We start from the raw sequence: 25638 nt of genomic DNA, 5'->3' as shown, positions 1-25638 counted from the left end.
TAAAGAACTTTATTGCTCATCTCCAGCATCAGACCTAGCAGAAGCTAGATCCATTATCAATGCTTTTCGAAAAATAAAGTAATATTTAAAAGACAGTGGACAGGTCAGGTCAGGTCAGTTTTTCATTTTTTTTGCAGGATATTCTGATAATCATTAAATATACATTACAAATAGCCAGTTGCCCAATTCCTCAGTTGTTGTTTTTAAATGAGTCATGCTGGACAACTAAGGAAAAACAACAATACAAGTGCGAGCGCACGCACGCGCGCGCACACACACACACACACACACACACACACACACACACACACACACACACTTTAACCAATATTGTCACTGCAAAAGCTATAAGGAAAGAGAACTTGTCTAAGAGCTTTGATTATTGTGCACATGTTTACAAAGCAGACAGTTTTATATCTATCTATCTATCTATATCTATATCATTCTTTCAGATTTTTCTTTGTTAATCCATTGCATACTTCAGGTAGGAGGGGATGTTCTGGATTGCTTGTCAAAAGTTGCTGTTATCAGGTGATGCTCAGGGGTTATTCCTGGCTATGCACTCAGAAATTGCTCCTGGCTTGGGGGACCATATGAGATGCTGGGGGATTGAACCACAGTCTGTCCTAGGTCAGCTGCATACAAGGCAAATGCCCTACCACTGCACCACTGCTCTGGCCCAAAAGTTGCTGTATTGACATAGAGATTAGAACTTAAAAGGTCACATAGGAGGCTGAAAACATGGTTCAAGGTCTGGCACACATGTTTTATGTAAAGAAGCTGCAGGTTACATCCCCAGCATCCTATAATCTGAGCAGGTTGGAGCCCCAAGCACTGCCAGGTGTGATTCTCCCCCACGCACCCTGTTCAGATTAAAAGGTTATTTTTTCTTTCCCACCCCCCCCCAACCAAAAGATTATCTTTTTGGGGGGGGGTTTGGGTCACACCCGGCAGCGCTCAGGGGTTACTCCTGGCTCTATGCTCAGAAATCGCTCCTGGCAGGCTCAGGGGACCACAGACCTTCTGCTTGCAAGGCAAACGCCTTACCTCCATGCTATCTCTTCGGCCCCAAAAGATTATCTTTTAATAAATAAATCAGAGATGAAGAAATCAGAGAGATAGTTATGAGCATACCTTACATATAGCCAGCCAACAGGAGTTTGATCCACAACACTTCACATGGTCCCCTGAGTCCTGCTAGAAGTGATTCCTGAGCATAGAGCCAGGAGTAAGCCTTTAGCACTGCTGAGAGTGAATTACAAACAAAAATAAATAAACAAAAGGTGGTGCTATAAATGTCTGTTTGCCTTGTAGGTAAGGCCATAACAATCAAATCTCTTAGATAACTTCTCCTTCCTATAGTTTTTGCAATGGCAATATTATTGTGTGTGTGTGTGAGTGAAAGAGAGAGTGAGAGAGAGAGAGAAAGAAAGAAAAAGAATGAATATGTGTGAGAGTATGTGTATGATTATTCTTATCTGTTCAACTTTTGGTATTAATGATTTAATTTTTCTATGTAAATATCTTATTTAAAAATTATGAATCACATGGTTGACATAGTTGATCATAATGTATTTATTTCCAGATAAGTGGGAGTCAAATTATTAAAAAAGAAAAAAGAAAGAGAAAAATAATAACAAAGAAAAAAAAGTACAGCAATTGTATCTTGAAATGAGACCATTAAATCATTTCCAGAAGCTTTAGTAAGATCTTGTTGATAGTTGCTCATTCTATTAATTCTTTTGTTCCTAAACAATAAGTGGCTTCTCATATGTATGAGAAGGTTGGGTAGGGTATTCACACTCACTCCAAAAAAGTCCTGGTGATATCAGCCCAAATATAAGCATACTTGGAGTTTTGGTCAGATTAGTGTCTTCTACAGAGAGCTGTAGATAAGTGGTGAAGTTGGGCCATTGTTGAAGTGACAGTAGTGGGTGATGGATGCAGCTAACATGGCTTCAGCAGGGTGAAGACTTGGCTTTCCCTCTTCTGAGACTGCCGTTTTCAGCTCTGTGACCTGTTTACCCATGATTTTTCATAGCTTATTTTACATCCTTTTTGTGAACAGAATAGTCTATGGAGCTGGCTGAAAGCAAGTAAATAAAATAAAAAATTGTTATAATTCGCATTAGAATACTAGAATAATTTGATGTTAGACAATGGGTTCTTGTTCACTCATTCTAGGCAAGTTGCATCTTGTGCTGGTTGGAAAAAATGGTAGTGGAGTTGTAGTTGTAGTTGTTGTAGTTGTTGTTGTTGTTGTTTACCATGGTATATATTTTTAGGAAGTACAGGAGTTAAGTGTTTAGGGTGACACCTCTAAATCTCTCCATCCATTACCAAATCCAAGTTTGGGGATCCACTGCTCAAAGCTTGAATATTTGAGAGGCAAGGGTTAATGTAAAATAAAATTTATTCGGGCACCAGCAATCAGGGAAGATGGTGGGATTCTAATTTTGAAACAAAACAAAACAAAACAAAACACCTTTCTCTCAGGTTGGGCATATGGCTGTTGAAAAAGGGAAATTCAAAGAACTTGATGATCATTCACAGAGCAGGTGGAGTTCTGGCTGGAGGATGTCTGACACAGTGGTTAGTAGATCCTTGGAAGATGACAGTCTGATCCTTGTGACATGGTCAAGCAACCATCTGTCTTCAGCTCTGCATCAGAACCTTCCAGAATCCTTCCAGAGAGCTGCTGTTGACGCTTTTCCAAAGCGGAGATGAGCAATTGGGTTTGAGAAGCCACATGGGTGATCCCTGAGAGGCTTTTGTTTGCTTTCTCCCTTTGTTTAGAACTGGATGTGATTTAATACCACACACGAGACTGAGAGCAGCACTTGGAATTGGAGAACAGAATCAAGAGAAGTGGGAAGTAGAGAGGTCAGAAATGCACAAGTGAGGGGTGGTGCACACCTTCAGTGTATGAACCTTCATTCTTTCATTAACTCATGTCTCTTGACTCTAGCTATAACTGTGAGTCTCTAGGGGCTGCCAGTGACCCTTAAGGAATGCTCAAGAGATCCACGCTCTCCTGACATTCCCAGTGGGTGTAAATCACATTAAGCCATAATAACGTTAAGGTGAGATGGATGCTAAGAAAGATAGGCCAGGGTAAGTGGGTACAGTGGTGTGTGTACAGTGTGTGTATGTGTGTGTGTGTGTGTGTGTGTTCCAAGATAAGCTCCAGTTACACCTGACAGCATTTGGGGGATCAGGAAGTACCAGGGATCAAGCTCAGGGCTGTCATTAAAGGCATTCATGCCTGCCCTTTGAACCATCTCCCCAGTGCTGAAACGCAGTTGTGAAGGACCATGCTGATGCCTTTCTGCTGGAACTCCAGCTGGACTAGTGCCCAGGATGGCAAGGCAGAGAGTGCGTTCCCTCAGTCTTTTGCCATCACATGCCGGAGTGGGTGAGGTGCCCACATCAGATGAAATGAGAGCTCTACTTCCCTAAAATTGGAACCCTTGAAAAAACTCACATGGGGGGCCGGTGAGGTGGTGCTAGAGGTAAGGTGTCTGTCTTGTAAGCATAAGCCAAGGAAGGACCGTGGTTCGATCCCCTGGTGTCTCATGTGGTCCCCCCAAGCCAGGGGCAGTTTCTGAGCGCTTAGCCAGGAGTAACCCCTGAGCATCAAATGGGTGTGGCCCAACCCCCCCAAAAAAGAAAAATTCACATGGGGCCGAAGAGATAGCATGGAGGTAAGGCGTTTGCCTTACATGCAGAAGGACAGTGGTTCGAATCACGGCATCCCATATGGTTCCCCGAGCCTGCCAGGAGTGACTTCTGAGCACAGAGTAATCCTTGAGCACTGGTGTGACCCCCCAAAAAAAAACAAACAAACAAACAAAAAAGATAAAAAACTCACATGTTAGACTAGTACTTCTGTTCTATATCTTAGGGATCCATCTCTGCTTATTCTTCCTTTCACTTTCCCTCATCATTTCCAGGGCTCCTCAAGGAGCGTGGGAAGTCATAAAGCTAGGGAAGTGGGAGAAATTGAGTAGAAGTAGGTGTAGACCTTTGTTGTGGAACTGAGGAGAATGTAAAGATAAGCCCCACCTATAGATGTAGTATAAGGGAGAACTTCCTTCTTTTCTTCTTTCTTTCCTCCATCTCTTCCTTCTTGTTCCCCTTCCTCTATTCCCCTCTTTCCTTACCACTTTCCCTTCTACCTCCCCTCCTTCCCTCCTTCCTTCAATTCCCTCCTTCCCTCCTACTTTCTCTTTTTTCCTCCCTTATTCCTTTCCTCTTCTCCCTCCCTCCCCTCCCTTCCACTCCTTTTCCCTCCCTCCCTCCTTCCTTCCTTCCTTCCTTCCTTCCTTCCTTCCTTCCTTCCTTCCTTCCTTCCTTCCTTCCTTCCTTCCTTCCTTCCTTCCTTCCTTCCTTCCTTCCCTCCCTCCCTCCCTCCCTCCCTCCCTCCCTCCCTCCCTCCTTCCTTCCTTCCTTCCTTCCTTCCTTCCTTCCTTCCTTCCTTCCTTCCTTCCTTCCTTCCTTCCTTCCTTCCTTCCTTCCTTCCCTTCCCTCCCTCTCCTCTCCTCCTCCTCCTCCTCCTCCTTCCTTCCTTCCTTCCTTCCTTCCTTCCTTCCTTCCTTCCTTCCTTCCTTCCTTCCTTCCTTCCTTCCTTCCTTCCTTCCTTCCTCTTTTTCTTTGAACTGGATCAACTGTGTGCAAAGCATGTATCATACTATCACTCTGGCCTCTCTCTCACCACCGTTTTATTCTTTTTTTTTTTTTTTTTTTTTGTGGTTTTTTGGGTCACACCCGGCAGTGCTCAGGGGTTATTCCTGGCTACAGGCTCAGAAATTGCTCCTGGCAGGCACGGGGGACCATATGGGGCGCAGGGATTCAAACCGATGACCTCCTGCATGAAAGGCAAATGCCTTACCTCCATGCTATCTCTCCGGCCCCCGTTTTATTCTTTTTAATAATATCTTTATTTAAGCACCATGGTTACAAACATGTTCTTAGTTGGGTTTCATTCATAAAATGTACACACACCCCTACACCAGTGCAACCTTCCCACCACCAATGTCCCCCATCTCCCTCCTCTCCCGTCTTTGAGACAGGTATTATATTTCTCTCACTCACTATCATTGTCATGATAGTTGTTAGTGTAGCTATTTCTCTAACTGCGCTCATCCATCTTTGCCCTCTTTGTTGTAAGCTTCACTCTTTCTAAGAAAATGACAGTGATGATTAGAGAAGCAAAATGACTTGTTCTCACGGATTCCAAGTCTAGTTTTAGAAAGAAGATACAGTCTCTACACAAGCACCATAAACTTTTTTTAAGTAAGGAAATAACCTGGTGAGAATGAAATCTTTACAAAATTATCTAAGGCCTATTGGGGAGGTAGTTGGTAACAGGCTGATACATAGATGAGATACAAATAAATTATTCCTTCCCAAATGTGACTTTTGTTCCTTGATGTAACTGGGTGGATTTGTCTCTCTTAATTTGATGTTGTGGAATGATTTACTCTTAGTCAATGAAAATAAAAAGTATTGCAAACAGGTCTATAAGTTCTGAATTTGAAGTAACAATTGACATTCTTATCAACTGGTAGTAGTGAGTTGACACAAATTGTGAGGTTGTGCATTTAACAGATGCATTTTATTACACAAAGATAAGCATGTGATCAAATAACTGCCCAATGCCTTTGGTTGGGTTCAAGATTTATTCTGATTATCCTTTCTCACTGCTAAAGAACTGAGTGATTCAAAGAGTGATGTGACTTTTCACCTTTGGTTTGGCAAAACGCTAGTTCCTCTCATTAAGAAACGATTGCAGCTAGTTGTTTCTTGAAAAATTGTTTTGCAGCTGGGCTCTTTCCCACTTTAGTTCGTTCAGTAATTGTCATTCATGTAGCAGACCCTTGACTGGGGGTTCTGGCAGACAAGGTAATATTGCCAAGTACTTCAACTATTTACAAGAGGCTTTTTCTTGGGGTCGGTAGTCAAATTTTTATGTAAAAGGTTTTCAGGAGTGTGGGGTGGTGACATAATTCTCCAGAAGCTAGGGGAGAAGTTGGAAAGAAAAGGCACTGCTACAAAGAGAAGAGGGCATTACTATTGCTAGGCAGGCTGTGCAATAATGTGTGCCTGGGAGGAAGGCTTGTGGGTGCAGGGATGCAAGGTTTTCAAAATGGTCAGGGGAAGATCCTAGAGACCTACTACCACTTGTTACATCCCTTGAAGGAAGACCTGGGGCCACACATGTTTATTATGAGACTGACTGGCAACAGATTAGGTGCTACTTGAGGTAGAAACCTGGATCCAAAATGACGGTTCCTTCACTAACTGGAACCATGGTCTAGTTTCTATCCATGTGTTCTTAACTGACCTTAAGAAAAATAATACACAATTGTTAATAAAACTTTAGATGTTAGTGGCATAGTTCTAAGTGTTAGTTGCATGCTTTACTTATTATTTAGAGTGACCACTGAGCACTGAGCTGGAAATTGCACCCCAACACTGCTGGGTGTGACCCCCAAATTAAAATGTAAATTTTTGGGGCTGGGCGGTGGCGCTGGAGGTAAGGTGCCTGCCTTGCCTGCGCTAGCCTAGGACGGACCGAGGTTCGATCCCCCGGCATCCCATATGGTCCCCCCAAGAAGCCAGGAGCAACTTCTGAGCGCATAGCCAGGAGTAACCCCTGAGCGTCACTGGGTGTGGCCCAAAAAAAACTAAAACCAAAAAAAAAAAAAATAAAATAAAATGTAAATTTTTTAAAAAGGAAACTTTAGATGCTTAGACATAGAGTATAGTTTAAAATAACTCATTGGCAGAAATGTTAAACATTTGCATTAGAAGACTTTGCAAATTTAGTAATTAAAATTATATTTTAGGGGCTGGAGTGATAGCACAGCAATAGGGCCTCAGTTTGATCCCTGGTGTCCCATATGGTTCCCCAAGCCAGGAGTTATTTCTGAGTTATTTCAGGAGTAACCCCTGAGTGTCACCAGGTGTGGCCCAAAACAAAAAAAAAATTATATTTTAGGGATAGATATTTTTCTATTGGAATTGATCCATTTTCTAGTTTTATGATACTGTTTGTCCTTGTAGGTGATACTCTCTGGAATCATCGGATTAACAACTTGGAAACGGCCTATGATACTCCTGGTATGTATTGAATTTATAAATTGTTCCCCTGGGAAAACTGTCTTACATAGAAAATATGTTGAAATAAACCAATGAAGAAATACTAATTTCTTTATTCATGAAAAAATGAGGTTAACGATAGATAATATCAAGAAATAAGTTATTATTGAACAAGAAAGATGACAATTTTGCTGGGCTCTGATTCATTTTAAGTTTTTCATATAATGAATGCTATACAATGTGTTGTGTTTCTAATTCTAGGGATAGACTAATTCTAGACATGTAGTAAAAATGTGACTATGTATATTTTTATATTTAAAGGTACACAAAAGTGATGGGAATAATGCAACAAATTTCCTCTTGCCCATTGTGTGATCACACCAATGATCAATCTTAGTGATCTTGTTCAATTTGATCCTCACTAATTCTCTCTACCTCTCTATTCTTTCATACTCATTTTTGGGAAGCAGAAATCAAATCAAATTCACAAATATGATATATTTGATATTATAATTCTTTTGTTATACGATCTCCTAATTGTATTGTGTATATTTATGCATTGTACATTTTATTCCAAAATATAAACAATAAAATATAAACATACTATTTTATAGTAATATTAAAATAATAGTGACATTCCTTTTTAATTATTGTGGTAAATCACATAACTAAATTAAATCATTTTATTAACTTAATTATTTATTTTGGGTATGCACAAGTGAGCACATTACACCATGCTCATGATTTATTCCTGGCTCTGTTCTCAGGGATCACTCCAAGTAGTGTTTAGGGGATCATATGTAGTGCTGGATATAAGACTAGGTTGGCAGCATCTAAGGATGTGCCCTACCTTTATACTTTCTCTCTACCCTCAAATGAGCCATTTAAAAATGTACAACATAATATATACCCAATGTCTATCCTTTTTGTATTTTCCATTCATATTGACACTTAGCCAGAGATATCTGCCAACTTTCAAGGATAAAATCAGGACTCAGGAAATTAAATTTAAATATCCAATGTTTGTTTCTGTATATAGATTTAATTTTTATCTCATCCATCTTAAAATAAGATTAAAAACTTTTCTGAAGTCGCTCTATGTACTTCCTTCCCAAGGGGCCACACATTGTAGTCCTCAAAGGACATTCCTGGTAGAACTTCTCAGCAGTGTTTAGACTGGTGGTGCTGGGGGCCATGAGTGCTGGGAATAAATACAGTAGCTGCATTTGCTAGTCCTGCAGTCTACCACTTGATCTATCTTTCTTGCCTTTAATTTTTCACCTGTTTAGCTTTTAATTAATATATTTTAATTGGCTTAATATATTATGGGATTTTAGGGATTTAGCTATATGCCTTCATAAAGTTTCTTTTGGAAAAATGCCTTATAAATTTATTACATGAGTTCAATCACTTTAAATGAAAAAGACCTTAATAAAGACATGGCATTACCATGTTTTTTTTTTTTTATAATCTTTGTGGATAGTTGTTTTGTAACGAATTTGTAACCAGTATGTGCATACTATGTTGTGCCCTCCTTTTTTCTGTTTAATATTTAATTAAGCTTATGTCACTTAATATTGCTTCACTGGACATGGGGTTCATTTGGCTATTAGTTAAAGTCACAAGCAACATTTTAATTTCTGGATAAACTCTAGTTGTGAACCTGTTGGATATTTGAGCCTCTTCTATTTTTGACTACTATGAATTATGTATTTAGAAAGGCATGGAGAGATTGGTTGGAAAGTTAACTAACATCAATTTACAAAGAAGAGAAATTAATTGATGGAAATTATGCCAGGAAAGTCTTTCTATGCTTATCAATAAAACACTTGATCCTTGGTCAACATCATCAATGAAAAAATCCTTGATTTGAATCAATGTTTATATTGCAGCATTCTAAGTTGTGCCAACTGCTTTAGTGAAGTTCTGGCTTCTTCCTCTAGCTCTTTGCTTAGCTGGCTCCTTCTCTGATGGGTTTCAACACAGCAGTCACTTCCCCAGCAAGACCTTTCCTCAATACTGACTGCTGTGGTCCCCATCTCTATCCCATACCATGTACTACCATAGACTTTATTGGTTTCTAGTATGTAATTAGCCAATGTCCTTTTCCTTCACTGTTGGTTGTCTGTCTCCTCCCAGACAAATAAACAATTTTATGAGAGTGGAGAGAGAGCTCTGTTTACTCTGTACCACAAGGGCAAATGTGCTCAATCCACATTTATTGCTGGTCATAGAATTTACTTTGCAGTCAGTACTTTGTAAGTCAGTTGTGCTAGACAGATAGCTCACTGAGCTGAGCTCATGTTTTGCGCAGAGGAGGACCTTGTTCAATTCACAACACTGTATGAGTTCCTGAGCATTACCAGGAGCAACTCCCAATACTGCTGGGAACAACCTCTGCGCTAGGAATACCCCTGAGCACCCAGGTATAGCATCCAAAACAAACCAACAACAACAAAAACTCCCCAAATCAAGCAAAAACCAAAATCTCAGTGAGAGCTTAAAGTTTTTTTTTTTTTTTTTAAATCTAACTTAAACCCTAAGTGTATCCTTTTTTCCCCTAGTACCTTGTATTTGTCACCCATATTTTTAGGGGGGCTAGGGAGAATGTTGGAGGTCAAAGTTGGAAAAGGTGGGCTGGTTTTGCTGAAGAGGCAAGTGGTCTGCAATTTGAGTTGCCCTTGGCTAGGACTCTTGAGTTTTTCCTTTCAAAAACCATGTACATTTGTGGTCCTTTCTGTTCTTTGAATTGTGTTAGTGATTACATCTATTTTTTTTTTTTTTTTTTTTTAGCTTTGAGCAAAGAGGGTTTCTTTTCTTTGAGCTAAGTTTTCCTGGAAACTGAACCAGAAGCTTTCATTACCTCTTCTTTAGTATGATAAAAATACTTTTGTGCACAGAATAAAAAAATAAAGTGTGTAGGGGTTGAGGATGCATGTGACTCAAAGGTAAAATGCTTGCCTTACACATGACTGACACCAATGTTTGGTCCTCAGCACTGCCCAAAATTAAAATGTAAAATACTTTAAAACTAGCTACTTATGGGGCCGGAGAGATAGCATGGAGGTAAGGCATTTGCCTTTCATGCAGAAGGATGGTGGTTCAAATCTCGGCATCCCATATGGTCCCTTGAGCCTTCCAGGAGCGATTTCTGAGTGTAGAACCAGGAGTAACCCCTGAGTGCTGCTGGGTATGACCCCAAAACCAAAATCCAAAACAATAACAACAAAAACTAGCAACTTATAAATCAGGAATATACAATCATCTGTATGTAATATTCTTTTTTTTTGTTTGTTTTGGGTCACACCCGATGGTGCTCAGGGGTAACTCCTGGCTCTGCACTCAGAAGTCACTCCTGGTAGGCTTGGGGGAACATATGGAATGCTGGGATTCAAATGAGGGTCCATTATGTGTTGGCCATGTGCAAGGCAAATGCCTTACTGCTGTTTTATTGCTCCAGCCCCTGTATGTAATATTCTAAGTTGTATATTTCCACCAAGAACAGACATTTCCTCCTGATTTTTAGAGAATGTTCTTACTTCTACTTTTAATTTTTTTTTATTCTGGTAAGCTGGTTTGCAATTGTTTTGAAATCCCAGATTCAATTTTGGAAATGACCTCAGAAATTGCCTTCTTATAGACCCCAGTTAGAAAGTGAATTGTCTTATTAAGACTTTTTTTTTTTTTTTTATGGTACCTTTGGTAAGAATTATCTGTGGAAGTCCAGCCAAGTGTTCAGTCTGTGATTTCTTTTGCTTATGAAGTGGTAATTTGATCTGTTGCTATTTTTTATCTTGTCAGTTTGGAACATACAGGATGAATCTGACCTTAAAGCAGATAAAAGGAATGCTCTCTTCTTTAGCACCATGATGGAAGGCTTTTATCTGATGATTTTCTTGGTTTTTACAACTGGTTATTCTTAACTGAGGGTTCTTTTGCTATCCACCATTATTCAAGAATAGAAAGAGGCATATGAATTGGTTATGACCATTGTGGAGCAATATTACAGAGGCTTAATATTATATATTTTTTATACATTCCTAACCCTGTTTTAATCCCTGTCACTGCATATGTCCCCTAAGACCTGCAAGGAATGATCTTTGAACTTTGAATACAGAACTGGGCTAAGACCTTACTGTTGGAACATTCAGTCTTTACCCTAAATAGATATGGTGCATTAGAATTCACCTTCAACCACTGTGGCTCCTTTTTTTACAGATCAAAAACCCAACTCAGTGAGATGAACCTCTGGATAGGTTCTTTTCCCCAACTTATTCTCCACCCACAGAGGTGTTTCTGTCTTCCCAATAAAGAACTGCGGGCTTCCCTCTCTCCATGTGGTGGCCCAGACCTGTGTTTCATCTTTCTTCAACCTACTTGGATTATTTCCTGTGGTAGCCCTGTTGCAGATCCATTTGCCCCTTTCTCTTGGGATTGAGATATTAGGATTTATCCATACTTTACACCTGGTGCTTGAACAGGAATCTGAGAAGACCCTAACAATGATGAGTGACATGACCCTCTGGAGCAGGACTGTATATGGCATACCTTTCATTGGAACTTTGGTGTACATGGCCCCCCTTCAGAATGACGTCATGTTGCCCTGGTCCATCTACTTGCATTTCTTGCTTTGGACTATATGTGCAAAACTTCCTAGACATTTTCCCACATATATGTCCCAAGAGGGATGGGTTGCTTTCCCAATGGTGACAAGTTCTGTATCTTTAGCAGCAAGTAAGGAGGTGAGAAAATTTTCTAATTCCTAGAAATTACTGCTAGTGAGGGGAGACTTGGCTTTTTTTATATCCTTGTTTAATACGTATCACAAAAGTTTTTCTTTCTTTTCTTTTCTTTTTTTTTTTCAATTTTGGGTCATACCTGGCAGTGCTCAGGGGTTACTTCTGGCTCCATGCTCAGAAATTGCTCCTGGCAGGCTCGGGGGACCCTATGGGATGCCGGAATTAGAACAAATGACCTTCTGCTTGAAAGGCAAACGCCCTACCTTCATGGTATCTCTCCGGCCCCACAAGAGTTTTTCATAGAATCTCTGAATATAAACAATAGAACCTTTCTGCAGATAGTACTTAATTTGAAAACAAGTTGATAAACATTCTTTTTTTTTTTTTTTTTTTGGTTTTTGGGCCACACCCTGTGACGCTCAGGGGTTACTCCTGGCTATGCGCTCAGAAGTTGCTCCTGGCTTCTTGGGGGACCATATGGGACGCCGGGGGATCGAACCGCGGTCCATCCTAGGCTAGCGCAGGCAAGGCAGGCACCTTACCTCCAGCGCCACCGCCCGGCCCCTGATAAACATTCTTACACTAAGCACTATGAGTCTAGAGTGTCCAAGTTCCTTCTCCATAAACTTCTTTAAATAAATCATAAGAACATTTCTGCAGATATACAAAATTTGAAAATAAGTCTGTTACTTCATGAAGCTCACCACAAATGAACTTTGTACCTCTGACTCTGTGAAGTCCAGTTCCTTGAAGAATGCTTTGTCTCAAAACTTAGACTGAACTCTGGTTTGATAGTCCAAGAAATCTGCATTTTATTTATTTGTTTGTTTGTTTATTTAGGTTTTTGGGCAACACCTGGCGGTGCTCAGGGGTTACTCCTGGCTCTGTGCTCAGAAAGCTCCTGGCAGGCTCAGGGGACTATATGGGATGCCAGGAATTGAACCCGGGACTGTCTTGGGTCAGCCGTGTTCAAGGCAAATGCCCCACCACTGTACTATGGCTTCAGCCCCTGAAACCTGCATTTTAATACTGACATGTTACTAGTAGTTATCAGGTGACTTTAGGGAAATAAATTTCTCATCTATAACATGATGGGTTTTGATCAGAACAGTTTTTAGACACTATTATCTCTCTTATAATAGGTTTCCAGAATAATCTTTACATGGTGTTTCTAATTTAGATGGATATATTTACCAGGATATTGTAAATACCCTAAGTATAAAAGAAATAATTTGATTTTTTATTTAAGGTAGAAAAATGGATGGATTCTTTCACTCTTCTAGATTATTTCATATATAGAATGTTTAGGAGGTTACCAGTCTTTCATATATTTTTTCTTATGTAACAGGTATTATTAGTTCTGTTTTATAGAGAAGAGACTGAGACTGGCACAGGAGTTAACTGGCTTATCCAGTTCACAAATGGATAAACTATTATTTGAAAGAACCTAGGGGCTTTAACTGCTAGACCATGGTGATCCTCCCATGGCCTCTTTTTTTTTTAATTAATTTTTTATTTTTAATTATGAGAACAAAGATGCAAAGAAAAAGAGCAAGGTAAAGTTACAGTGGAAGGACAATCACCCATAAACAAAATTCTCAGTAGTCCCATTGCTGATATCTTAACTTTGAACTTTCAGCCAAAGAACATTAAGAAGAATAAAACAGGGGCCGGGCGGTGGCGCTAGAGGTAAGGTGCCTGCCTTGCCTGCGCTAGCCTTGGACAGACCGAGGTTCGATCCCCCGGCATCCCATATGGTCCCCCAAGCCAGGAGTGACTTCTGAGCTCATAGCCAGGAGTAACCCCTGAGCGTCACCGGGTGTGGCCCAAAAACCAAAAAAAAAAAAAAGAAGAATAAAACAGAACCCATGTACAATTACTTTGTCCCTCAAGTCCCCAGATTGTAGTACATAATATTTCTTAGCAGCACACAAAGCAATCTAAAGACATAAAACTTATGTAACTCCTTAAACATTGAAGGCAAAGTACTTTTTTACATTTCCATGCACATGCATATTAGTTTAAGTTAACCTCAAAAGTTTAAGTGGGTTGTTTTTCTTAAGGATTAGAGTCAAAGGAGCACAGTAAAAACAGTGTTAGAGTGGCAATTATTGTTCGCATAGGCCCATAAAAATATGAGGGACATGGAAAGGAAAAGCCTTGGCCTAAATACAAGGAGACCCTACCCCTGAAGTTTCCTGGCATAAGACCAACTCTAGGCTCCAGGCAAACTAGTTTGTCCAATCCAGGTCATTGTCTGTAGTGCCAATACACTTTTATTTTTCACACAGTCTCTGTTGTTGGTATCATGTTTCTGTATTAAAGATCCTGGAATCTGCATATTCTATATTATAGTCAGGATGGTGCAGAGCATCCTCTGGTTTCACCTCACAATTAAAGGGCAATGCAGAGAACCCTGTCCTGTAAGCAGGTCATTGTTGTTGTCAAGTCTTCTTAGTGTTAAGGGAAGTCTCTTTTGAGCAGGTCGATGTCAGAGCCGTAGTAGGGTCTTCCTGGTAGAGGATTGCTTCCAGGTGTTGTTATAAAGAACTTGGATGTTTTGTAGATAGCTTCCCTGGTTCAGGGGTGAATGGAGGATGCCCATTCATCTGAGGCCTGTGCTAGGTCATTATATCAATGTTCAGGGTGTAAGGTCCCGTTGCACTATGAGATTTGTGTGTTCCAATCTCTATTAGATAAGAACTTATTTGTATGTATAGTATTTTCCCATTTGAATGTGCCTATGCAAATAAGGAACAATGCCACGTGGCATTATCGGCACATATGGGGGCCATAAGAACAAGTTCAACAATCCCCATAACATGGTTCAATCATAAGCATTAAACTGAGGGACTCTTCCACCAAAATTCCTTATTGAACAGCTCACAAAGAGAAGACAAGATAAAAAGTGGGTAGAATCGTCATGGTAAAAGAATATTTAGAAAGAGTTATAGCTGTTTGTTGGTTTTGTTTTTTTGTTTTGTTTTGTTTTGTTTTTGTTTTTTTCGGGCCACACCCATTTGATGCTCAGGGGTTACTCCTGGCTAATCGCTCAGAAATTGCCCCTGGCTTGAGGGGACCATATGGGATGCCGGGGAATCAAACCCCGGTGGCAGTTCTTCCTTGGCTAGCACTTGCAAGGCAGACACCTTACCTCTAGCGCCACTTCACCGGCCCCTAGAAAGAGTTATAGCTGTTAAAGAAAATACACATAAAATATTCAAAAGATATATGTCAATTTTATGTCTTTTGAAACAGTTGGGGGTTGTTAAATCCAATGCACGACTTTGGTTTATGATTAGAATTGTGTAGTACTGAAGTTAAAAAGAGTAAATGTGGGATACTGATGGTTGGGAGTGAGAGAGTTAAGGAATAATAATGAGCTTTGTAGGGGTGTTCGAAAGGGCAGAATCTGTTGGGGCAAGAGGTCCGTCTTGGTGCCTAACAAATTAAAGAACTGAGGGTAAAGAGGATTAATTAAGGGGAAGATAACGAATCCAAATTGGAAGATGAGGGAGTAGAAGGGGCTCTGGTGTGGCGGAGGGGAAATATATCAGAGGGGTTATATACATTGTATAGATGAATTGTTTATGGATTAGGCTTGGCAGTCAGAGACGATGGCCTCTTCTAATTACCTTCCCTGTCAGCCAATGGCTAGGCACTCCTCAGCCATTTAAACTATACATTTAAGCATTATGAAGGCACAGAACTGGATTTAAGCTTACTTATTTATTTTAAATTTATTTTTACTATAGCTGATTTAGTTGATTGGCATTTCTTCCATTTCTCTTCTCTAATCATCTGCTTCCAGGAACTATGGGTTGGGTAAGAACTTGGTGTCCTCAGAAACTGAAAGCACTTTAGGCAACTCACCTCTAGACCTCCTAACAGCACATTGCATTGCAAACTGAATTAAAAAAGTTGAGTATGTACTCTAATTAGCAGGATTAGATTTTTGTTGTTATTGTTTTGTTTTAGGCCACACCCGGCAGTGCTCTGGGGTTACTCCTGGCTCTATACTCTTGGAGGCTCTGGGGACCATATTTGATGAGGGGGATTTAACCTGGGTTGGTCTCAAGTTGGCCCTGTGCAAGGCAAATACCCTACCTGCTGTGCTATCACTCTGACTCCTAGCAGGGTTAGTTTTTCTAGTAAAAGGTAATGACTAAAACTTCCAGGTTATCTTCTTCCTGCTAAGTCAATTGTTACAGTGAAATTGAACCTCTGACCAAATACCATTTTACATTCAAACTCTTTTAAATTAATAGACCATACCTAAAATATTATTGTCAACAATATGTAAGCCACTATGATCAAAATAAAAATTATATTAAAAAATTAATAGACCAAAAGACTATTAGTTCTTTCTCTGAAAACTTAAATGGGGGAGAGAGAGAGAGAAAGAGAGTGGAGAGAAAGAGAGAGAGAGAGAGGAAAGAGAGAGGAGAGAGAGAGGAAAGAGAGAGAGAGGAAAGAGAGGGAGAGAGAGAGAGAGAAAGAAAGAGAAAGAGAAAGAGAAAGAGAGAGAGAGAGAGAGAAAGAAAGAGAAAGAGAAAGAGAAAGAGAAGGGAGGATTTTGCAGCTTGCTTCCATGCCTGGGACTGGAGCCAGGGTCTCATATATACTCTGACTCAAGCTTTACCCCAGGCATGAGAGCTGGGATATTTAGTGTGCTTATAGATTAGAGTGTGAACATTTTTGCTTCTAGTTTTTTTATTGCAGAGAGAGAGAGAGAGAGAGAGAGAGAGAGAGAGAGAGATAGAGAGAGAGAGAGAGAGAGAGAGAGAGAGAGAGAGAGAGAGAGAGAGAGAGAGAGAGAGAGAAGGGAGGATTTTGTTAGCTTGCTTCCATGCCTGGGACTGGAGCCAGGGTCTCATATATACTCTGACTCAAGCTTTACCCCAGGCATGAGAGCTGGGATATTTAGTGTGCTTATAGATTAGAGTGTGAACATTTTTGCTTCTAGTTTTTTTTATTGCTACTTGTTAATACCACAGCTGATTCCTTGAAATCTTCTTGATCAGCAAACATAGTTATTAAAAGAAGACAATCTTTAACAGTGTTTCTCAGAAAGGGAGTATCAAAGAAAGCATATTTATAGGATTTGAAAGTCCCCAGTAAGGGAATTTTGAGGTAAGTTTACAAGATAGGAAATTGGTTAAGTTTGGACAGGATTATAATAACTTTGGATTGGAGACCCAAGCATCTGAAAGCAAAATTTGATGACTAAGTTTTACTCTTGATAATTGGTTCATTTTATTACCTTTGAGGTCCAAATATTTCCTGGAGCAAGTTGTTAAGTTATCCTTAACATGTTGTCATTTTGTTTAAAGGAGTGTCAGAAAAATGTATCTGGTTTCTAAGTTGACACAGGAACAACAAATTACATGGTTCTAGTTATCATCACAAATTTCAAAAAATTTTTTAATGTTTAACTTAATTTTAGTGTTGTTTATGATATTGACAAATTGAGTTCCAATTTCATCCCCAGATAACTCATTTCAATAATCATGATTTTAATTTAGAAACTTTTAGGTCTGGATAAGAGGCCTTTTTTCTGCCAAGGGCCATTTGTAGATATGTGATTATAATTTTTTAGGTTTTGGAGCCATACTTAGCAGTGCTCAGGGTTTCCTCCTGGTTCTGCACTGAGGGACTACTCTTGGTAGATTCAGAGAACCCATAAGTGGAGCTGAGAATCAAATCCATGTCAAACCTTGTTCACTGAATTATCTCTCTGGCCCTAGCCCTGGCAATTTGGATATTTATAACATTACCCATGGGTTCAACAATATAGGGACTTGGTCAGCTAATACGAAGTGTTCAAGGAATTGGAACAATAATGTTGTGGGTAAGGCTCTTGCCTTGCACATACCTGGTTCAATCTCTGGCATCCCATATGGTTCCCTCAAGCACCACCAGGAGTGATTCCTAAGTGCAGAGCTAGGAGTCATTGTGGCCCAAGAAATAAAGCAAAACAAACAAAAAGAAGCATTTGAGTCTGTACTGTCACATATCAGAGTCAGACCATATAATTTCATTGACCTTGTATGGTCCACAGGCCGGATACTGCCCAACCCTGTTCAAGCCAAATGGCTGTTCATGAAGGCAAGAAACAACGCTTTAATATGCATTGCTGACTAGCCATAAGGGTTAGGAATGAATTGACCAATATGTACATAACAACAACTGTCTGTCCTGAAGTATATCAAAGTATTACAGATATCCTAGGTTGTTGAGATAAGAACTTTGCTCAATCCTACATTGAGGCTATCTGGACCCAAAAGCTATAATGATAAATTTATGAATATAACCATGATCAGAACTACACAAACTGTAAAAGATTTGACAAGAAAAGAGACCCTTCTTAAATTGGGGCACATTTTACAATAGATGTGTGTAATATTGTAGGAGGGTATATATTTTACCACCTGTATTTTATTTTTGATTTTTGGGGGCCCTACCCAGCAGTACTCAAGGGCTGTTCCTGTCTCTGTGCTCAGAAGTGATTGATTCCTGGCAGTACATGAGGACCACATGGGGTGGTGGCAGGAATCAGAACTGAGACCAGCCCTACGTAAGACAAGGGCTATAATTTCTCCTATATCTCCAGCCACCTGTGTGTTTTGTTGTTGTTTGTCTATTTTGCTTTTTAAAAACCTGGGCATTATTTCATTTGTAATAAAGTAGGAAAAGTAATTAAAGATATATCTTTATATCTATCTATCTATCTATCTATCTATCTATCTATCTATCTATCTATCTATCTATCTATCTATCTATCTATCTATCATCTATCTATCTATCTATCTATCTATCTATCTATCTATCTATCTATCTATCATCTATCTATCTATCTAGAGAACTGTTTACAGTGGGCACTTTTGTTGGATGCAGTTGGTAGTGGAGGGAAAGAGATAGTGACTTCCTTCCTTAGAGCTAGAGAGGACATTTGTTATGTTCTGTGATAAGGACACTTAGTTTTTTTTTTTGTTTTTGTTTCATTTGGTTTGGGCCCAGATCTGTTGAATATAAACTCTCCTGTATCTTGGTTCATCTGCCTTTATATGAGACTTGGTGAGAGGCAGGGCCCTGCCTCTAGTTGTGCAAGTTTTGAGACCAGCTGCTTAAAGTTGTGAATTCCACATCTGAGTAGGAGAACTGGGGTCTCCATCTGATGAAATTCCAGTCCAGAACTTTGAAGCTGGAGGTCTGGATATAGTGAAGCAGAGTCACCTCATAATTTGTTAGGCTAAAGAAGCAGCTTATGTGCAAGGCTGGCACCATGGGCCCAGCCTGATGAAAGTCCTCAGTGGATGTCTCAGTTCCCAGCTTCTCTTAGCTCCTTCTTGGGTTTCTGAGCCTGATTCCTGGAGATTTTGAGCACTACAGTAAGCTCTGAGAGCCCAGCAAGAAATCCCTTTTCTATTTAAGAAGTGTGAGTGGATTTCCCTTGTTGAGAACAGAATCAAGTGCACTGGCTGCAGTAGAGTGGTGATGTTTATTTCCAGGAATGTTACTTTGATAGCAGTTAAGAAAAATTAGGTCCAAAGATAAATGGTAGATTTGTTTGAAACATGTTCTCATTTTATAGCAACTCTATTGAAAAACAAGACATCCAGTGGATTCCCAGTTTAAACTGATTTTTGTGGGCAGTATACCCAGCAATGCTCAGGAACCTATGGGATGCTAGGGATGGAGGCCAAACCAGCTACAGCAAGGCAATTGCCCTACCCTTGGTGCTATCTCTCCAGCCCTAGGTTAGATTGATTTATGCTGTGCTTGACTTGGATGAATCATTGGATGAAATCATTGGGTGAAAGAGTCTTGGCTGGGGGTGGTGGTGTCAGGGACAGGACAGTGGTGAAATTAGATTTTACCAGCTGTCATTTCTCAGACTTGATACTAAACAGTTGCCTGGCAGAGCTCTTAAGAAAAAGGAAGGATTTGTTATATATTAGAAAGTATTCTGTATATTTATGGCATCAAAAGAACCCCATATTGAAACTGAGGAGGGGGGCCGGGCGGTGGCGCTAAAGGTAAGGTGCCTGCCTTGCCTGTGCTAGCCTTGGATGGACCTCGGTTCGATCCCCCAGTGTCCCATATGGTCCCCCAAGCCAGGAGCAACTTCTGAGCACATAGCCAGGAGTAACCCCTGAGCGTTACCGGGTGTGGCCCAAAAACCAAAAAAAAAAAAAAAAAAGAAACTGAGGAGGGTCCCAAAATTAATAGTATGAGTTAGGCCTAGGACTTGATCTCTCTGAGCTAGTTTCTCACTTACTTTATGTTTATGACTATAAAATTGATTTTATATGACATACCCCATATTTTTAATATATTTAATATAAGATATCTATTATGCATGGGATGGATGTGAAACTTATGTGTAAAATAATCAAGCACATATATACATTAAACATATACCACACATGTAGAAATATATACATAGCACATATATGCATATACCCATGTAACAAAGTATATTTATTTTGTGACATGGTGGCATTTTATAATTTACTACATGCCCTTTAAGAGAAAAAAGTCCTTTCCATTTAATAGAGATTTTCTCTAGAGTTTACCAGAGAAATATGAATGGGGATGGGGGATTGGGGCACAGGAATTTTGGTGGTGAGTGCTGTGAATCATATAAATATATATATGTATATATATACATATAATATATCTTTGGACCTGATTTTTCTTAACTTCTATCAAAGTAACATATATATATATACATATATGATTCTAAGCAATATCCATGAAACTTTGTGGTATCATAAACTCAATATAAAGCCATTTTTAAAAGAATAAATATACAAAGTTGTATGTGCAAAAGTTTAAAAAATTAAATTAAAAAAGAGAGCCAATTAGCCTTATTAATCTTGTTAAAAATAATTATCAGACCTCAGTGCATTTCTCCCAGGATCAAAGACTGGTTATTCTCTCTCAAATGAAATCCTTGAAACTGATTTTAGTTGTTCCATTTTATTCACAGTGAGAAATTTGTAAACTTATGCTTTTCCTCCTCAATATCTTCTCTGACTATTAAAAAAAATAGCTTTGTTGATTGACAATTTCAAATAATATTGCACATTTCTAATTCTCTTGGTAGTTGTTTAGTTTATTTGCTTTTGTGGTATCAGGAAGCAAAACAGGGTGTTACACATGCAAGGCAAGTATCTACCCTGGAGTTATGGTCCTGGCTTCTCATTCCTAATCTATCATTTCTGTGTAGTAGTTGAAGATGAAGAAATTAGCATTTTTTAAAAAAATATCTTTATTTAAACACCATGATTACAAACATGATTGTAGTTGGGTTTCAGTCATAAAAAGAATACCCCCTCTTTACCAGTGCAACATTCCCACAACCAATGCCCCCCATTTCCTCCTCCCTTTACCCTGCCTTTTTTATGAGACAGGCATTCTACTTCTTTCACTCATTTACTTTGTCATGATAGTTGTTAGTATACTTATTTCTCCAACTGCACTCACAACTCTTTGTGGTGAGCTTCATGTCGTGAGCCAGTCCTTTTGATCCTTATCTCTGGGCATTATTAGAATAATGTCTTTTATTTTCCTTAAAACTCATAGATGAGTGAGACTATTCTCTCTCTCTCTGTGTGTCTCTCTCTCCCTCTGACTTATTTCACTCAGCATTATAGTTTCCATGTCTATGTATAGGAAAATTTCTTGACTTCATCTCTCCTGATGGCTGCATAATATTCCATTGTGTATATGTACCACAGTTTCTTTAGTCATTTATCTGTTGAAGGGCAACTTGGTTGTTTCCAGAGTCTGGCTATTGTAAATAGTGCTACAATGAATATAGGTGTGAGAAAGGGATTTTTGTATTGTATTTTTGTGTTTCTAAGGTATATCCCTAGGAGTGGTATAGCTGGATCATATGGGAGCTCAATTTCCAGTTTTTGGAGGAATCTCCATATTGCTTTCCATAAAGGTTGGAATAGATGGCAATCCCACCAGCAGTAAAAGAAGAGTTCCTTTTTCTCCACATCCCACCAGCACTGCTTTTTCTCATTCTTTGTGATGTGTGCCAATCTCTATGGCGTGAGATGGTACCTCATATAGTTGTTTTGATTTGTATCTCCCTGATGATTAATGATGTGGAGGATTTTTTTTCGTGTGTCTTTTGGCCATTTGTATTTCTTCTTTGAGAAATTGTTCATTTCTTCTTCCCAGTTTTTGATGGGATTGAATTTTTTTCTTGTTAAGTTCTATTAGTACCTTGTATATCTTAGATATTAGTCTCTCGTCTGATGCTTGTATTTGTCTCTATTTCTTCCCTTTACCCACCTCCAGTTTTGGTAGCAACACATTCATTACACATTCATACCCCTGTGAGTGTTCTAGCATTTACATTTTGTTTTTTTTAAATACTCACTTAAAGCATTGTGATTTACAAAGTTATTCATTGTTGGCATACAATGTTTCTTTTTTTTTTTTTAGTCTTTTAAAATATTTTTTCTTTTCTTTTTTCAAGGATTGAACCATGAGCAGTTTTAATGGTCTTGCGCCCTCCCTCCCTTCCTTCCATGCCCCCCACCTACACCCGTTAGTATTATCATCATCATAGCTACAACAAAGAATTCCTGAGACCCTTCCCCTTCGTTCCCAGAACCCCCCTTGACAGGACTCATCCCCACGGGCCCACCATACAATATTTCAATACCAATCCCACCACCAGTGTCAACCTCCCTTCACCAATGTTCCCAGAATACATCCTTGTCACTCCCACCCCCACCCCAGCTTGCCATCATAATAGGCACATCTTTAACTTTGGTTATTAAAGTTTGGATTGCTGATTTCATTGTTGTTGATTCTGGTTTGGGTATGTCATTCTGTCCTTTCTTATTACCCCCAATGCACCTGAGATCCCTTGATCCCTGTCCATCCTTTTATATTTGTCTTTCCCTTCCTCCACTCAGTTTCTTGCCTTCCCCTCCCTATTCTCTGGTGAGGAATGTTCTTGGCAAACCCCCTTTAAACCATTGTATTTCTCTATGCAGTTATTCTAAATACCACATATAAGTTCTATCAATCTGTATTTATCCTTCTTCTGGCTTACTTCATTTAACATAACATACATTTTGTTTTTTAAACCGGGTGACATCTTTCAGACTATGTAAATTGTTTCTCAAATAGTAAAATAGTTCAAGCTAATAATAGCGCCGATAATATTTCATGTCGTGAATGTGATGGCAATAGAAGGTTAACATTAGAGTCTGTGTTTCTGTTCACTTAAGCTCGAAATGTACTCATTGCCAGCACTCCCAGATTCCAGTCCAAGTACCTGCATAGGGCTTCTAAAGTTGGGCTTGTAAAGACCCATTTTGCAAATCTCACAACTCTATCTCCTCCCCCCACCCCTAGCTTATGAAAAAGTTTAGGCATTAAGGGAACAAGAGTTTTGGAAGAAGTTAATGAATTGCAGTGACATTTTTGAGTTTGCCTTCTGTGAAAGGGGGGATGCTTTAAGTTAAGCTTTTGGAAAATGTGATGCTGGTTTCTGACACCTGCCTGGGGACTTGAAAGGGCTGGTGGCAGTGTCTTCAGGTCTCATTGTTGAGGGAAGTGACTGCACTTTACCAGGCCATCCCCAGGTGCAGGCTTTCTGGTGACCAACTTGGGCCTCTGCAAAAGCAAGCAGCTGGGCTGAGCTCAGATTTTGATCAGTAGAGGAGGCAAAGGGCCACAAGCAGAGAGCCAGGTTAGGTTTGCATGACTGCATGCATGCAAGTCAAGGGACCTTGACTCAAGCTCAGGATGGTGCATCTCTGAAGAGTCAGAGGAATTCATGCCCTCACACCATTACACCTCTGATTGAGAATCCAGAGAGCTGACCTTATTTACCAACATCTGCCTCTGCCTCCCAGGCCCTTACTGACTTCTCTCTCTCTCTCTCTGTCTGTCTGTCTCTCTCTGTCTCTGTCTCTGTCTCTCTCTCTCTCTCTGTCTCTGTCTCTGTCTCTGTCTCTGTCTCTGTCTCTGTCTCTCTCTCTCTCTCTCTCTCTCTCTCTCTCTCTCTCTCTCTCTCTCTCGCTCACACCCAGCAGCATTCAGGGGCTACTTCTGGTTCTAGGCTCAGAAATTGCTCCTGGCAGGCTCGGGGACCATATGAGATGCCAGAATTTGAACCACCATCCTTCTGCATGCAAGGCAAATGCCTTACCTCCATGCTATTTCTCCGGCCCTTTATAAATTCTTTCTTTCTTTATTTATTTTTGCTTACTGACTTCTCAAAATGAGCCAGCTGTGACTAGCAGGCTTCACAGGAAGGTCACCTCCAAAGAGAACACTGCAGTCTCCTTTTTTGCCCCTGCAGCCTAACTTGCTTCCTACAGTGATACTTGATTCCTATCATTTACTCAATTTATTTGACACTTGATTCCTGAAGTTTAAATGGAGACTCAGGTCTGAGAATTTTCACTACTGAAATTCAGACAGACCCATAACCTGTACCTGGAGGACACTTTTGTATGTATTGCCAAATATCCACAAATATCCACTAATAGCCCAAGATGGCCAGCTCCCAAATTTTACTGAAGGGATGAGATAGGACTAGCATTATCTGTTGGACATCTTTGGGGGAAAAGCAAAATGTTTTCTGTTGAGCTCGAGTCCTGCTCTTTCAGGGACTCTTCTTGACTATTTACAGTGTCTCCAGGCCCTTCTACATTGAGGCTTATTCTCTAATCCTTTGAGCCATCCCTTTGACCCCATGGTTTTGGTTTACTATTACTCATCTTTTCATGTCTTTTGGGGAGAAATTTCTGTTCAGTTCCTTTGCCCCTTTATAAATAAGATGATTGCTTCTATATTATATCAGACATAAAACTTGCAAATATTTTTTTCAAACTATGGATTATCTTTTTTACTTCCTGGAGATGTCCATGAAGCACAAGTGTTCTTTATTTTATTTTATTTTATTTATTTATTTATTTATTTATTTTTTTGGGTCACACCTGGCAGCGCTCAGGGGTTACTCTGGCTCTACGCTTAGAAATCACTCTTGGCAGGCTCGGTCCATATGGGATGCCAGGATTCGAACCACCATCCTTCTGCATGCAAGGCAAACACCTTTTCGCTGTGTTATCTCTTTGGCCCCGTGTTCTTTATTTTTATGAAATCCAGTGTATCTGTGTTTCTTTTGTTGTCAGACTGTTAGATCTAAGAAGGCTGGTCTAACCTAAGGTCATGAAGATTTGTGTTGGTATTTTTTTTTTTTTTGGTTTTTTTTTTTTTGGATCACACCTGGCGGTGCTCAGGGGTTACTCCTGGCAGGCACCATATGGGACACCGGGATTCGAACCAACCACCTTTGGTCCTGGATCAGCTGCTTGCAAGGCAAACGCCGCTGTGCTATCTCTCTGGGCCCATGTTTGTATTTCTTATAGGAATATTAATGTTTTAGCTTATGCTTAGATCTATCATGAATTTTTGCATATGGTGTGAGACTATGGTCAAAGTTCTCTCATTTACTTATGGATAGTCAGTTGTGCCAATGCCTTTGTTGAAAAGACTTCCTCATTGAAATTTTTTGGGACTCTGTTGAAAATCAGTTGACTCTAAGTGTGAGTTTACTCATACAGATTTTTAATCATACACTTTCTAGTAAGTTATTCCAATTTCCTATTTGAGCATTTCTAACATTATTAGCTTCTGTTTTAGTTTAGATTGAATTGTCTCCTAACAGATGACATCTGATTATTTGTTTTCCTGTCTTTGTGAAAATTAAAACCATCGTTTCTTAAATTTCATGCATGATTTTTCCTTA

The 25638-nt window shown here is 39.7% G+C and overlaps 1 protein-coding gene across 1 annotated transcript in view; it reads left to right on the top strand.

Moving 5' to 3' along the window:
• Nucleotides 1-25638, top strand: part of ENTREP1 (endosomal transmembrane epsin interactor 1) — a 99384-nt gene that overhangs the window by 7204 nt on the left and 66542 nt on the right. Inside the window, 1 exon segment of the mRNA XM_049770944.1 lies at nucleotides 7069-7125. Coding sequence (XP_049626901.1) covers nucleotides 7069-7125 — 57 coding nt within the window.

The sequence above is a fragment of the Suncus etruscus genome, chromosome 3 (assembly GCF_024139225.1).
Source record: "Suncus etruscus isolate mSunEtr1 chromosome 3, mSunEtr1.pri.cur, whole genome shotgun sequence".
Taxonomy (NCBI): domain Eukaryota; kingdom Metazoa; phylum Chordata; class Mammalia; order Eulipotyphla; family Soricidae; genus Suncus; species Suncus etruscus.
This window is presented reverse-complemented; position numbering and strand designations above follow the sequence as displayed.